This window comes from Nerophis ophidion, linkage group LG19, assembly GCF_033978795.1.
Source record: "Nerophis ophidion isolate RoL-2023_Sa linkage group LG19, RoL_Noph_v1.0, whole genome shotgun sequence".
In the NCBI taxonomy this organism is placed as follows: domain Eukaryota; kingdom Metazoa; phylum Chordata; class Actinopteri; order Syngnathiformes; family Syngnathidae; genus Nerophis; species Nerophis ophidion.
This window is the reverse complement of record NC_084629.1, coordinates 39167239-39181158: the sequence shown is the minus strand read 5'-3', so window position 1 is coordinate 39181158 and position 13920 is coordinate 39167239. Positions and strand designations below refer to the sequence as shown.

The window sequence follows — 13920 nt, the reverse complement described above, 5'->3', positions numbered from 1 at the left end:
GTAAACAATGGCTTTATACTTTTAACATTGGGAACACTATAATAATTCTGCCCACGTTAATCCACATTCAACTGCCTCAAGTTGTTGCTTTGATTAGATAAAATGACAAAACCTTTCTTCTACATATAAAAAGTGCAACATTAAACAGTTTCAAGTCAACTCATCAAGCTTATTTTATTACAGCATTTGGGAAGCCTGTAGTTGACTTGTATTATGTAAATGTTGTATTTTATCAACGTGTGATAGCAGGGATCCTGCTATTCAAAACTAGGCTGCTACATTACTAATGATTCATGTAACTGTAGCTGAAAAAATAGTACAATTGCAATAGGAGAGACTATTCATCACTAAACACAATGGAGTTCAATACATAACAGACAGACAGGTCTTTGCTGCCCCTAAAACACGCGCACACACACGCACACACACAGCAAAATGAGCTAACGTTACGCTAAAAGCTAATTAGCCTTCACCTCAAGCCTATACTGTGAGCTAGCTGAGCTGCAGTTTAAGTTTCTAGAAAGTCAACGGGCTCATAGTGATGTTTGTAATAGTTGTGACTGGGAAGTGTTTAGTATAATTTGGGTAGCGTACGCTGCTCCCCTGCTAAACGAATATCTCTGCTCGACGTTAAAGCATTGACTACATCGTTCTGAAGTCTGAATACGCACTGCTGATTGGCTTTGCATGTAACCAGGTAACCAGGTGGTTGCGTGGGCGGGACAATGCTTGCTGAAAGGCAGAAAGCAGAGCAGCTTGTGAAGACTTCATGTACCGTTACACCCCTAACATTTACACACGCTATCCTTTACCTTACAAAGACACACAAGACGTTGAAACCCTTTGGCGTAGCCCCCTTTAAGTGTTTGGATGAGCGAGTCCAAAATGTAATGTGGGAGAATGTTTGAATCATACGCACTATCTGGAAAAAAACAAACTTAAAAAAAACCTCATACTCAGACGGTGAAATAAAGATTGTATCTGTTTTTTCGACTGCTCGCCAAACACAGTCCATCCATCCATTTTCTACCGCTTATTCCCTTTTGGGGTCGCGGGGGGCGCTGGCGCCTATCTCAGCTACAATCGGCGGAAGGCGGGGTACACCCTGGACAAGTCGCCACCTCTTCGCAGGGCCAACACAGATAGACAGACAACATTCACACACTAGGGCCAATTTAGTGTTGCCAATCAACCTATCCCCAGGTGCATGTCTTTGGAGGTGGGAGGAAGCCGGAGTACCCGGAGGGAACCCACGCATTCACGGGGAGAACATGCAAACTCCACACAGAAAGATCCCGAGCCTGATTTGAACCCAGGACTGCAGGAACTTCGTATTGTGAGGCAGACGCACTAACCCCTCTGCCACCGTGAAGCCCGCCAAACACAGTGTCTGGTATAACAGACGTTGTGACAAGGTACGCAGCAGTGACTCACTTTACTGTGTGTATGGATGCACAAACAACTGCTAACGCCGCAGAAATGACCAACTAGGAATGAACAAACACAATGGCTTTCTGTTTCATTTCACAGGGAGAAAAAAAAAAAAGGTACAGTAGACGTTCTAAAAGGTTCCACGGGTGTTTAGGAACAAGGACATAAAACCCACATGAAGTATGAGCGGAAAACATCTGATAAGGATTTGTTGTTCTTGTTGAAAGCAAAGGACAAAAAAAAAAAACAGACTAAGCTTGAGGTCAGATATTAGAGTATGCACAAGAAAGCTAAAGACAAGGACTTAGACCAGGGGTAGGGAACCTATGGCTCTAGAGCCAGATGTGGCTCTTTTGATGACTACATCTGGCTCTCAGATAAATCTTAGCTCACATTGCTTAACACGATAAGTAATTCATAATTACGATGGTGTTAAAAAATAACGTTCAAATTACAAAACATTCTCATGCATTTTAATCCAACCATCCGTTTTCTATCGCACCTGTCCAAGATGTCGCAATAATGGTAAGAAGTATACAATTTATTATTGGTTAAATTTACAATAACATGTTATTAAAAAGAATTAGAGACTTATTATACTCTAAAAATGTTGGTCTTGTCAAGACCTGGACTATGGTGTGGTTTGTTTTCCCGTGGTGCAAAGCGATTGGGACGGACATGGCGTGAAGGTAATGACATCTTTAATCTTCACTCAAAAATATTACAAAAACAAAGGGTATAAACAAAAGGCGCTCTCAGTGGAGGTTAAAACTAAAACTCGCACAATGGGAGAACTACGAACATAAAATAAAACTTACAAACTGTGCATGAAAAACCTACTTGGACCGAGAAAGAGCATGGATCATCGGCATAGATAACATAGGCGTGTAGGAGGCGATAGAGGGTGAGTAGAAGGTGATGTCGCCAGGCTGACTGCCTGGCAACTGCAGGCTCAAATGGTGACGTGGTGATTGACAACAGGTACATGAGTTCAAGTGAATCGTGTGTGAGTCGTGAAAACAGATGAACTGATGAGTAGTCATGGAAACAAAACAAACCAGGGTGCGCAAAAACAGGAACTAATGGAGTCAAAAACAAAACAGAACATAACGAAACAGAACATGATCACAAAGAAATGACAGGTCTTACTTAAAAATGCACGCATTTAGTTGTATTCAGTGTTGAAAATATTATACGACTCTCACGGAAATACATTTTGAATATTTGGCTTTCATGGCTCTCTCACCGAAAAGGTTCCCGACCCTGACTTAGACACTCAATCGACCTGAGGGCTGAGGGTCCAGGTGAGGCCTTACCCTGCAGAGTATTCACTTCAGACCCCATGACTAAATGTGGTAACCACTTCTTCCAGCAGTTATAGTGATACTGAGGCCTGACCCCAGTGTCATTTGAATGTAGACTGTTGAGTTCCCCAGGAAGTAGTCTCAGCTTGGTTATTATAGGAAGTACTCTTTGTGTTGCTTGTTCGTGTGTTGATCTGTAATTCTATTCACACATCTCCGTAATATCGCTAAAATTCGCTCCATTTTGTCCACTAAAGGCCGAGATCATTATCCATGCGTTTGTTACGTCTCGTCTCGATTACTGTAACGCATTATTTTCGGGTCTCCCCATGTCTAGCATTAAAAGATTACAGTTGGTACAAAATGCGGCTGCTAGACTTTTGACAAGAACAAGAAAGTTTGATCTTTTAGTACGCCTGTACTGTATATACCTTTATATACATATATACATACATATATACCTATACTGGCTCACCTGCACTGGCTTCCTGTGCACTTAAGATGTGACTTTAAGGTTTTACTACTTACGTATAAAATACTACACGGTCTAGCTCCAGCCTATCTTGCCGATTGTATTGTACCGTATGTCCCGGCAAGAAATCTGCGTTCAAAAGACTCCGCTTATTAGTGATTCCTAGAGCCCAAAAAAAGTCTGCGGGCTATAGAGCGTTTTCCGTTCGGGCTCCAGTACTCTGGAATGCCCTCCCGGTAACAGTTCGAGATGCTACCTCAGTAGAAGCATTAAGTCTCACCTTAAAACTCATCTGTATACTCTAGCCTTTAAATAGACCTCCTTTTTAGACCAGTTGATCTGCCGCTTCTTTCTTTCTCCTATGTCCCCCCTCCCTTGTGGAGGGGGTCCGGTCCGATGACCATGGATGAAGTACTGGCTGTCCAGAGTCGAGACCCAGGATGGACCGCTCGTCGGGACCCAGGATGGACCGCTCGCCTGTATCTGTTGGGGACATCTCTACGCTGCTGATCCGCTTGAGATGGTTTCCTGTGACGGGACTCTCGCTGCTGTCTTGGATCCGCTTGAACTGAACTCTCGCGGCTGTGTTGGAGCCACTATGGATTGAACTTTCACAGTATCATGTTAGACCGCTCGACATCCATTGCTTTCGGTCCCCTAGAGGGGGGGGGGTTGCCCACATCTGAGGTCCTCTCCAAGGTTTCTCATAGTCAGCATTTTCACTGGCGTCCCACTGGATGTGAATTCTCCCTGCCCACTGGGTGTGAGTTTTCTTGCCCTTTTGTGGGTTCTTCCGAGGATGTTGTAGTCGTAATGATTTGTGCAGTCCTTTGAGACATTTGTGATTTGGGGCTATATAAATAAACATTGATTGATTGATTGATTGATAGTCCAGTACTCGGGTCTGGGCCAAAAAATGTTAAAACTACATTTAATGGCCATCTGGTTTGCGTTCACACATGTATCGATAAGATCATTTCATACCACGGCTAGTGGGTGACCTAATTGATCACGGTTATTGGTTATGTTCAGTCACGTGACTTTGAACGGAAGTAAATGATGTGGTGGGCCACCAGACCACCGTGGAGCATACTGAATACGCAAAGGGCCTAGATCTTACCGTTAAAAGCAGATACCGAGCAAAACAATCTAAGCAATCAAATCAATCCCTGTACTTCATCAAATAAGATGTCTAGTGAGCTCAAGGATTATCTGTCGGCCGGGTTCCCAGACATGTGGAACTATCTGGTGCTTCGGGCATCATTCTACACCACAAAACAGATTAAAACGTGTAAAAGAATGGAGGTCTAGGACTTCTTTGTGCGTGGCTGGCTCAAGGAAAAATTGGTATCAAGACTGTAGCAGTGCACGTAGGAGTGTGGCAGGACAAGTAGGGGTGCATCGTTTTTGCTTGGATAAGGTTGCATTTCGCGATTTTACTTGGCGTCTACTGCCATGTTTGTTGTTGTTGTTGCACGCGCCGTTTATGAGTATTGTTTTTATCAAAATATAACCTCAGATGTCAACATTCTGTATGTGCTGAAAGATTCATTTATGATTGTTACCAAAATATAACTATAGATGTCAACATTGTGTATGTGCTGAACGATTATTGTTATCAAAATATAACTATAGATGTCAACATTGCGTACATGCTGAAAGATTCATTTATGATTGTTTATCAATATATAACTATCGATGTCAACATTGTGTACATGCTGAAATATTCATTTATGATTGTTTATCAGAATATAACTCTAGATATCGCCCTGCGATGAGGTGGCGACTTGTCCAGGGTGTACCCCCGCCTTCCGGCCGACTGTAGCTGAGATAGGCGCCAGCGCCCCCCGCGACCCCAAAAGGGAATAAGCGGTAGAAAATGGATGGATGGATGGAACTCTAAATATCAACATTGAGTATGTGCAGAAAGATTCATTTATGATTGTTTATCAAAATATAACTATAGATGTTAACATTGTGTACGTGCTGAAAGATTCATTATGATTATTTATCAAAATATAACTATAAATGTCAACATTTTATAAGTGCTGAAAGATTCATTTATGATTGTTATCAAAATATAACTATAGATGTCAACATTGTGTATGTGCTGAAAAATTCATTTATGATTGTTTATCAAAATATAACTATAGATTGTGTATGTGCAGAAAGATTCATTTATGATTGTTTATCAAAATATAACTATAGATATCAACATTGTGTATGTGCCCAACGATTCATTAAGGATTGTTTATCAAAATATAACTATGGATGTCAATATTGTGTATGTGCAAAAAGATTAATTTATGATTGTTTATCAAAATATAACTATAGATCTAAATGTTGTGTACATGCTGAAAGATTAGTTTATGATTGTTTATCAAATATAACTACAGATGTCAACATTGTGTACGTGCTGAAAGATTCATTTATGATTGTTTATCAAAATATAACTACAGATGTCAACATTGTGTACGTGCTGAAAGATTCATTTATGATTGTTTATCAAAATATAACTACGGATGTCAACATTGTGTTTGTGCAGAAAGATTAATTTATGATTGTTATCGAAATATAACTATAGATGTCAACATTGTGTACGTGCAGAATGATTCATTTATGATTGTTATCAAAATATAACTATAGATGTCAACATTGCGTATGTGCAGAAATATTCATTTATGATTGTTTATCAAAATATAATTATAGATGTCAACATTGTGTGTGCTGAAAGATTCATTAAGGATTGTTTATCAAAATATAACTATAGATGTCAACATTTTGTACGTGCTGAAAGATTCATTTATGATTGTTATCAAAATATAGACTATAGATGTCAACATTGTGTACGTGCTGAACGATTCATTTATGATTGTTATCAAAATATAACTATAGATGTCAACATTGTTTACATGCTGAAAGATTAATTTATGATTGTTATCAAAATATAACTATAGATGTCAACATTGTGTATGTGCGGAAAGATTATTTTATGATTGTTATCAAAATATAACTATAGATGTTAACATTGTGTACGTGCTGAACGATTCATTTATGATTGTTTATCAAAATATAACTATAGATGTCAACATTGTGTATGTGCAGAAAGATTAATTTATGATTGTTATCAAAATATAACTATAGATGTCAACATTGTGTACATGCTGAAATATTCATTTATGATTGTTATCAAAATATAACTATAAATGTCAACATTGTGTATGTGCTGAAAGATTCATTTATGATTGTTTATCAAAATATACATGTTTATTGGGATAAGGTAAATATCCGTTCAGTATTTTAACATAAAGGGTTTAATTGTGAGCATTAAAAGCCACAAAATAAAGATTAAAACGCTTCCACTGACCCGAACACCACACAAGGCTTTCGTGATTTTTCTTGATGATGAAGAACAACAAGGAGTTGGGGCACTTAACTTCCTGTTCATGTGACATCATGCGAGTTCACTTCCTGTTGTCATTATTCCTTCAAGTATAAATCGAAAAGGTTGAGCGAAAAGAGCTGCTGCTCAGACTGAAATATTGCATACAAGTTAAGATTGGGGAATGTCGCTTTATAATGGGGAAAGACGTTAATGTCTCCTGTACTCATGTTAGCAATAGCATTCAGGCTAGCTAGCGCAGGCTTGCTTCTCCCGCAAATGAGCAGTTTCAACAGTCAACAGAGTTGAAAAAGTGTGACTATCAATCTCTGTTTTACAACAATTTGATCGGTAAGTGACGAGTTTGAACGCAACCCTAGACTCGAGACTATGAACCTGAGGCTTGGAAGACCCAGGCCACAGACCAGAGACTGAAGACTTGCAATGATATTGCCCAACACATGAAGTAAGAGGAAGTATCCAGATGCACAGACAAGGGACTGGAAACAGGAAAATAGAAGCTTCGGCAGAGCTTGAATAGAGTTGTGGCAGAGTGAGACCGTCCACGGAATATAACAAAGTTGGGGCCCACACAGCTCCGCCAAAAACTGATTTCCTTTCAGTCGGAACTCAAGATCAATCTTGTTTTAAAACTAGGATTAGCAAGTTTCTTCTTGTATTTTTTCAAGTCTTGTGCTTCCCCTGATGTTAACCACCAAGATCAGTAAAATGCTAACTCTTAACACTGACTACAAATCCTAGCGCCACCTACCGGTCAGGATGGTAATATTTTAATGGAACAGTTTCACGAGGTCTAGCCAGGGGTAGACAAAAAAATATTCACTGCTATGATAAATTCTTACTAAATTAATAAATAATATAAATGTGTTTTTTTAACCAATTTAACAAATACACCTTAAGCTTAGGGTCAGGCTGACTAGAGGAAGAAGTACTAATCAAATTAACAATACATTAGCATGCACTATGTATTTTGTTGTGCTAAAATAAATAAGCTAAATCAATAATAAATATTTTTCTTACCTAAACTCTCAATTAAATGAAAGTGCAAATGAAAACACAGCTTCACCATTTTAGTCATATTTTTTGCACTGAAGCGACTTCTCTATGACTTTGGCTCCAGACGTCTTCTGTTTGTTTGAGATTGCCTCTACTGCCACAAGTGGTGGAAAAGTGTACAACCAACGAGTAACGGTTAAGAAACACTCGAACAAAAGTACATTTTTCTAGCGCTACAAATCCGGTCCAACTCTGCTAACAAAACAATGCTCATTCAAAAAAAAGACTCCTACTTTATTTAAATGTTGATTTATGTCTACAGTGACCATGTTGTCTTGGTAGGGTGGGGGGGCCCCCAACGACTAGGTTTGCCTTGGGCCCCCAAATGACTAGCAACGCCCCTGGGTCTAACAAGTAAACACTTTGAAGCGCCATACAAATTACAGGCTACCTAACGTATGCATCCAGAGACTGTTTACCACCTGCTTTGGACTTGTGAAGGCACTCCAACACCATGTCAGAACATAGACTGTATTTTTGTTATTCACATGTGAATAATGCTGTATAATAGACTGTATTTTTGTTATTCACATGTGAATAATGCTGTATAATAGACTGTATTTACATTATTCACATGTGAATTATGCTGTATAATAGACTGTATTTATATTATTCACACGTGAATAAAGCTGTATAATAGACTGTATTTATATTATTCACATGTGAATAATGCTGTATAATAGACTGTATTTATATTATTCACATGTGAATAATGCTGAATAATAAGACTGTATTATATTATTCACATGTGAATAATGCTGTATAATAGACTGTATTATATTATTCACATGTGAATAATGCTGTATAATAGACTGTATTTATATTATTCACATGTGAATAATGATGTATAATAGACTGTATTTTTATTATTCACATGTGAATAATGATGTATAATAGACTGTATTTTTATTATTCACATGTGAATAATGCTGTATAATAGACTGGATTTACATTATTCACATGTGAATTATGCTGTATGAAAGACTGGATTTACATTATTCACATGTGAATTATGCTGTATGAAAGACTGTATTTACATTATTCACATGTGAAATGAAGTGAATTATATTTATATAGCGCTTTTCTCTAGTGACTCAAAGCGCTTTACATGGTGAAACCCAATATCTGAGCTCCATTTAAAGCAGTGTGGGTGTAACCGGGAGCAGGTGGGTAAAGTGTCTGGCCCAAGGAAACCAACGGCAGTGACTAGGATGGCGGAAGCGGGGATCGAACCTGGAACCTCAAGTTGCTGGCACAGGCGCTTTAGCAACCGAGCTATACCGCCCGTTATTCACCACCGTGAATTATGCTGTATGATGGACTGTATTTTATATTATCACATGTGAATAATGCTGTATAATAGACTGTATTTATATTATTCACATGTGAATAATGATGTATAATAGACTGTATTTTTATTATTCACATGTGAATAATGCTGTATAATAGACTGTATTTATATTATTCACATGTGAGTAATGCTGTATAATAGACTGTATTTATATTATTATCATGTGAAAAATGCTATAAAATAGACTGCATTTATATTATTCACGTGAATAATGCTGTATAATAGACTGTATATATATTATTCACATGTGAATAATACAGTGTAATAGACTGTATTTATATTATTCACATGTGAATAATACCGTATAAAAGACTGCTTTTATATTATTCACATGTGAATAATGCTGTATAATAGACTGTATATATATTATTCACATGTGAATATTGGTGTAAAATAGACTTTATTTATATTATTCACATGTGAATAATGCTGTATAATATACTGTATTTATATTATTATCATGTGAATAATGCTATAAAATAGACTGCATTTATATTATTCACGTGAATAATGCTGTATAATAGACTGTATATATATTACTCACATGTGAATAATACTGTGTAATAGACTGTATTTATATTATTCACATGTGAATAATACTGTATAAAAGACTGCTTTTATATTATTCACATGTGAATAATGCTGTATAATAGACTGTATGTATATTATTCACATGTGAATATTGATGTAAAATAGACTTTATACTATTCAAATGTGAATAATACTGTATAAAAGACTGCTTTTCTATTATTCACATGTGAATAATGCTGTATAAGAGACTGTATGTATATTATTAACATGTGAATATTGATGTAAAATAGACTTTATATTATTCACATGTGAATAATATAAATACAGTTTATTATACAGCATTATTCACGTGTGAATATTGATGTAAAATAGACTTTATATAATTCACATGTGAATAATGCTGTCTAATACTGTATTTATAATATTCACATGTGAATAATGCAGTAAATCCATCCATCCATTTCTGCCGCTTATTCCCTTTTGGGGGCGCTGGCGCCTATCTCAGCTGCAATCGGGCGGAAGGCGAAGTACACCCTGGACGAGTCGCCACCTCAATGCAGTAATGCAGTATAATAGACTGTATTTGTATTATTCACCTAATATTTTTGCATGTACACTATCACCGGAAAATATATCGAGATATACATATCGTATATCGAGTTGAAGTAAAAATGTATAGAGATATACATTTTCGTCCAAATCGCCCTAATTTAAAATGTTGATTTACGTCTACAGTGACCATGTTGTCTTTGGTAGGTGGGGGGGGGGGGGGGGGGGGGGGGGGGGCCAACGACTAGGTATGCCTTGGGCCCCCAAATGACTAGCAACGCCTCTGGGTGTAGCAAGTAAACACTTTGAAGCGCCATACAAATTACAGGCTAACGTTTGGGCATGCGCTGCACCTTTGTGACGTCACATCCGCACCTTTGTGACGTCACATAGCGCTCCCGTTGACTCTGCTGTTGATGTTTTTTGTGTGTTTTTTTTTAAGCGTAACAACTCCTCTGTTTATGTTCTTTCCCTGGGATTGTGTGTCTAATGTCGGGCAGCGATGGGGAATCATGGCCCCCACGTCTTGTGGAACATTCCAGCACTTGAACAATAGGTCGGGTGGTCCTACCTGCCTGCACCGTGTCGCTCAGGTCGTGGGTGGCGGCGGTCCGGGGGAACTCCTTCAGTTTCCGGGCGCTGAGGTTGATGGCCCCGCTGCCCGCCCCCTCCTCCAGCGCCCGCTCCAAGCCCCGGTTGGGCGGCGCGGGGCCGTTGCTGAGGCTCGGGCCGGACGGCGGGGATCCGTGCTGGGAAGCGAGGGTCGGAGAGCGGGCGGACTCCGGTCCTTGCGTCGCCATGGTGCTCCGCGGCGTGTGCTCGTCCTCGGGTCCGCCAGACAAGGTTCCACGCCCCCCCCCCCCCCGCTCGCGGTCAGCTTCCTGCTCGACTCTCGCGCCTGAGCGGCATCAAGCGCATGGCATTCAACGACACTTCCGGTCATGGGCCTGTCAAAGTAAAACCACCGGAAGTTCCTCAGTGGAAGGTTTGAACGTCTTGGAATATCCCAAAACACGCATTGTTATAATAAATATAAATTAATCCCGTTCCTTAGTTCATTTTGAGTGTCTTCTTTGTTTTCAAGCCGTCTTCCACTGCGGCTGCGCACTGAGGAAAATAAGGCCAACACTGACATCTGGTGGATGTAATTAGTATCACATGCGTGTGTGTGGACGTGGACGACGTCATCAGCGGATTTCCAGCTGATACAGTTCCAGTCACTCCAGTTTGAAAAGGAATTTTACCTTTGCAACCTCATGATGCTATTGACTAAGTTTGATATTCATAAATGTAAGTTTCTCAATACCCGACATGTTTTTGTGCCTTTAAAAAGATTTACATTTAAACACTCTACCTCTAACCACCAAAAAGCTGTGAAAACGAGGAAGCTGTGTTCTAAATTTAAATTATTTACCCAAATTGAGTGATTCTATGGCTTTGCACTTTGTTATATATATATATATATATATATATATATATATATATATATATATATATATATATATATATATATATATTTAAGTCTCACCTTAAAACTCATTTGTATACTCTAGCCTTTAAATAGACTACCTTTTTAGACCAGTTGATCTGCCGTTTCTTTTCTTTTTCTTCTATGTCCCACTCTCCCTTGTGGAGGGGGTCCGGTCCGATCCGGTGGGCATGTACTGCTTGCCTGTGTATCAGCTGGGGACATCTCTGCGCTGCTGATCCGCCTCCGCTTGGGATTGTTTCCTGCTGGCTCCGCTGTGAACGGGACTCTCGCTGCTGTGTTGGATCCGCTTTGGACTGGACTCTCGCGACTGTGTTGGATCCATTGTGGATTAAACTTTCACAGTATCATGTTAGACCCGCTCGACATCCATTGCTTTCCTCCTCTCTAAGGTTCTCATAGTCATCATTGTCACCGACTTCCCACTGGGTGTGAGTATTCCTTGCCCTTATGTGGGCCTACCGAGGATGTCGTGGTGGTCTGTGCAGCCCTTTGAGACACTAGTGATTTAGGGCTATATAAGTAAACATTGATTGATATATATATATATATATATATATATATATATATATATATATATATATATATACACATATATATATATATATATATACACACACACACACATATATATATATATATATATATAAATGTTAAATGGGTTGTACTTGTATAGCGGTTTTCTACCTTCAAGGTACTCAAAGCGCTTTGACACTACTTCCACATTTACCCATTCACACACACATTCACACACTGATGGAGGGAGCTGCCATGCAAGGCGCTAACCAGCACCCATCAGGAGCAAGGGTGAAGTGTCTTGCTCAGGACACAACGGACGTAGACGAGGTTGGTACTAGGTGGGGATTGAACCAGGGGCCCTCGGGTTGCACACGGCCACTCTTCCACTGCATACATATATATATATATATATATATATATATATATATATATATAGGCGTGGGAAAAATCACAAGACTACTTCATCTCTACAGAACTGTTTCATGAGGGGTTTCCTCAATCATCAGGAGATTTTAATGGAAGCATTCACATACAATGGTTTATATAGGGCACAGAGTGGGTGGGTACAGGCAGGCGTAGGGTGCAGTGATTGGCTCATGTGTTACCTAGGAAGTGTTTCCGTCTGTGGCGGCATGTTGAAATGATTTCACTGCGCTTGTTGAGGGATGACAGGTCTGGATGATATATAATAAACAGTTTCTCTTTTAAGCATAGGTTGCATCTTTTATTACCACTGTTGTATTTGCCATGTTATTGAATATTCAACATTATTGTCTTTGAGGTTCCAAATGTGCTTGCTGAGTTCTGTAGAATTCCGCAAAGTCTGGTTTCTAAAGGAGGCCCTGTGATTATTCCATCTGGTTTCAAACGCTCCTTCGGTTAATCCTACGTACGTGTCGGATGTGTTCATGTCCTTGCGTGTTACCTTTGCTTGGTAAACGACTGATGTTTGTAAGCACCCCCCGTTGAGAGGGCAATCAGGTTTTTTGCGACAGTTACATTCCTTATTGGTTTCAGAGTCGTTTAGTCTGGGGGTAGGCCGTCCCTTTGCAATTGTTTTGTTGTGGTTTGAAATGATTTGTTGTATGTTATTCATACAGCTGTAGCTCAATTTAATGTTGTTCTACCATTGTATGTGAATACTTTCATTAAAATCTCCTGATGATTGAGGGAACCCATCATGAAACAGTTCTGTAGAGATGAAGTAGTCTTGTGATTTTTCCCACACCTACATATATATATGTATATATATATATATATATATATATATATATATATATATATTGCATTCTATTTTATTTATTTCAAATGTACAACCCCCTGGCACTGTTCTGTACTTTCTTTGATTATTATTTCTCAACTGTTTGTAAATGTTGAAATTTATAAATAAAGGTTTATCATTTAAAAAAAAAATCACGTATCGTTATAAATAAAAGTTTATTAAATTAAAAAAATTTAATAAAATTAAAAAAATATTTATGGGTTTAAAAAGCTGTGAAAACGATGATGCTGTGTTCCAAATTCGGATTATTTACGGAACTTGAGTAACTTTATGGCTTTACATATTGTTTCACACGGATATTTTGCATTCTATTTTGGTTTCTTTATTGAATTTACAACCCACTGGCGCTGTTTTGTACTGTTTCTGTACTTGTTTTGTTTATTATTATTTCTTGATTGTATGTAAATGTTGCAGATTACAAATAAAGGTTTATAAAAAAAAATTTTAAAACATTTTAAAATTCCAGTCCCTCCACTTTTCTCCGCAGTCAAAACATAACTTCTTTGTAATTGCATAGGAATTTGATTATTATA

At 38.5% G+C, this 13920-nt stretch overlaps 1 protein-coding gene across 5 annotated transcripts in view; it reads right to left on the bottom strand.

Annotated features, from left to right (window-relative positions):
* The window catches only part of lrch1 (leucine-rich repeats and calponin homology (CH) domain containing 1), a 141497-nt gene extending 130463 nt beyond the window's left edge, over positions 1 to 11034 (bottom strand). For 2 of the 5 annotated variants that reach the window (XM_061879949.1, XM_061879951.1), the window contains exon 1: positions 10669 to 11033. In XM_061879949.1, the coding sequence (XP_061735933.1) occupies positions 10669 to 10897 (229 nt within the window). In that variant the 5' untranslated portion in view covers positions 10898 to 11033. Of the gene's footprint in view, positions 1 to 10668 lie in introns of all 5 variants that reach the window. The other 3 variants (XM_061879948.1, XM_061879950.1, XM_061879953.1) reach the window with 3 other exon arrangements.
* Positions 11035 to 13920: the final 2886 nt, after the last annotated feature.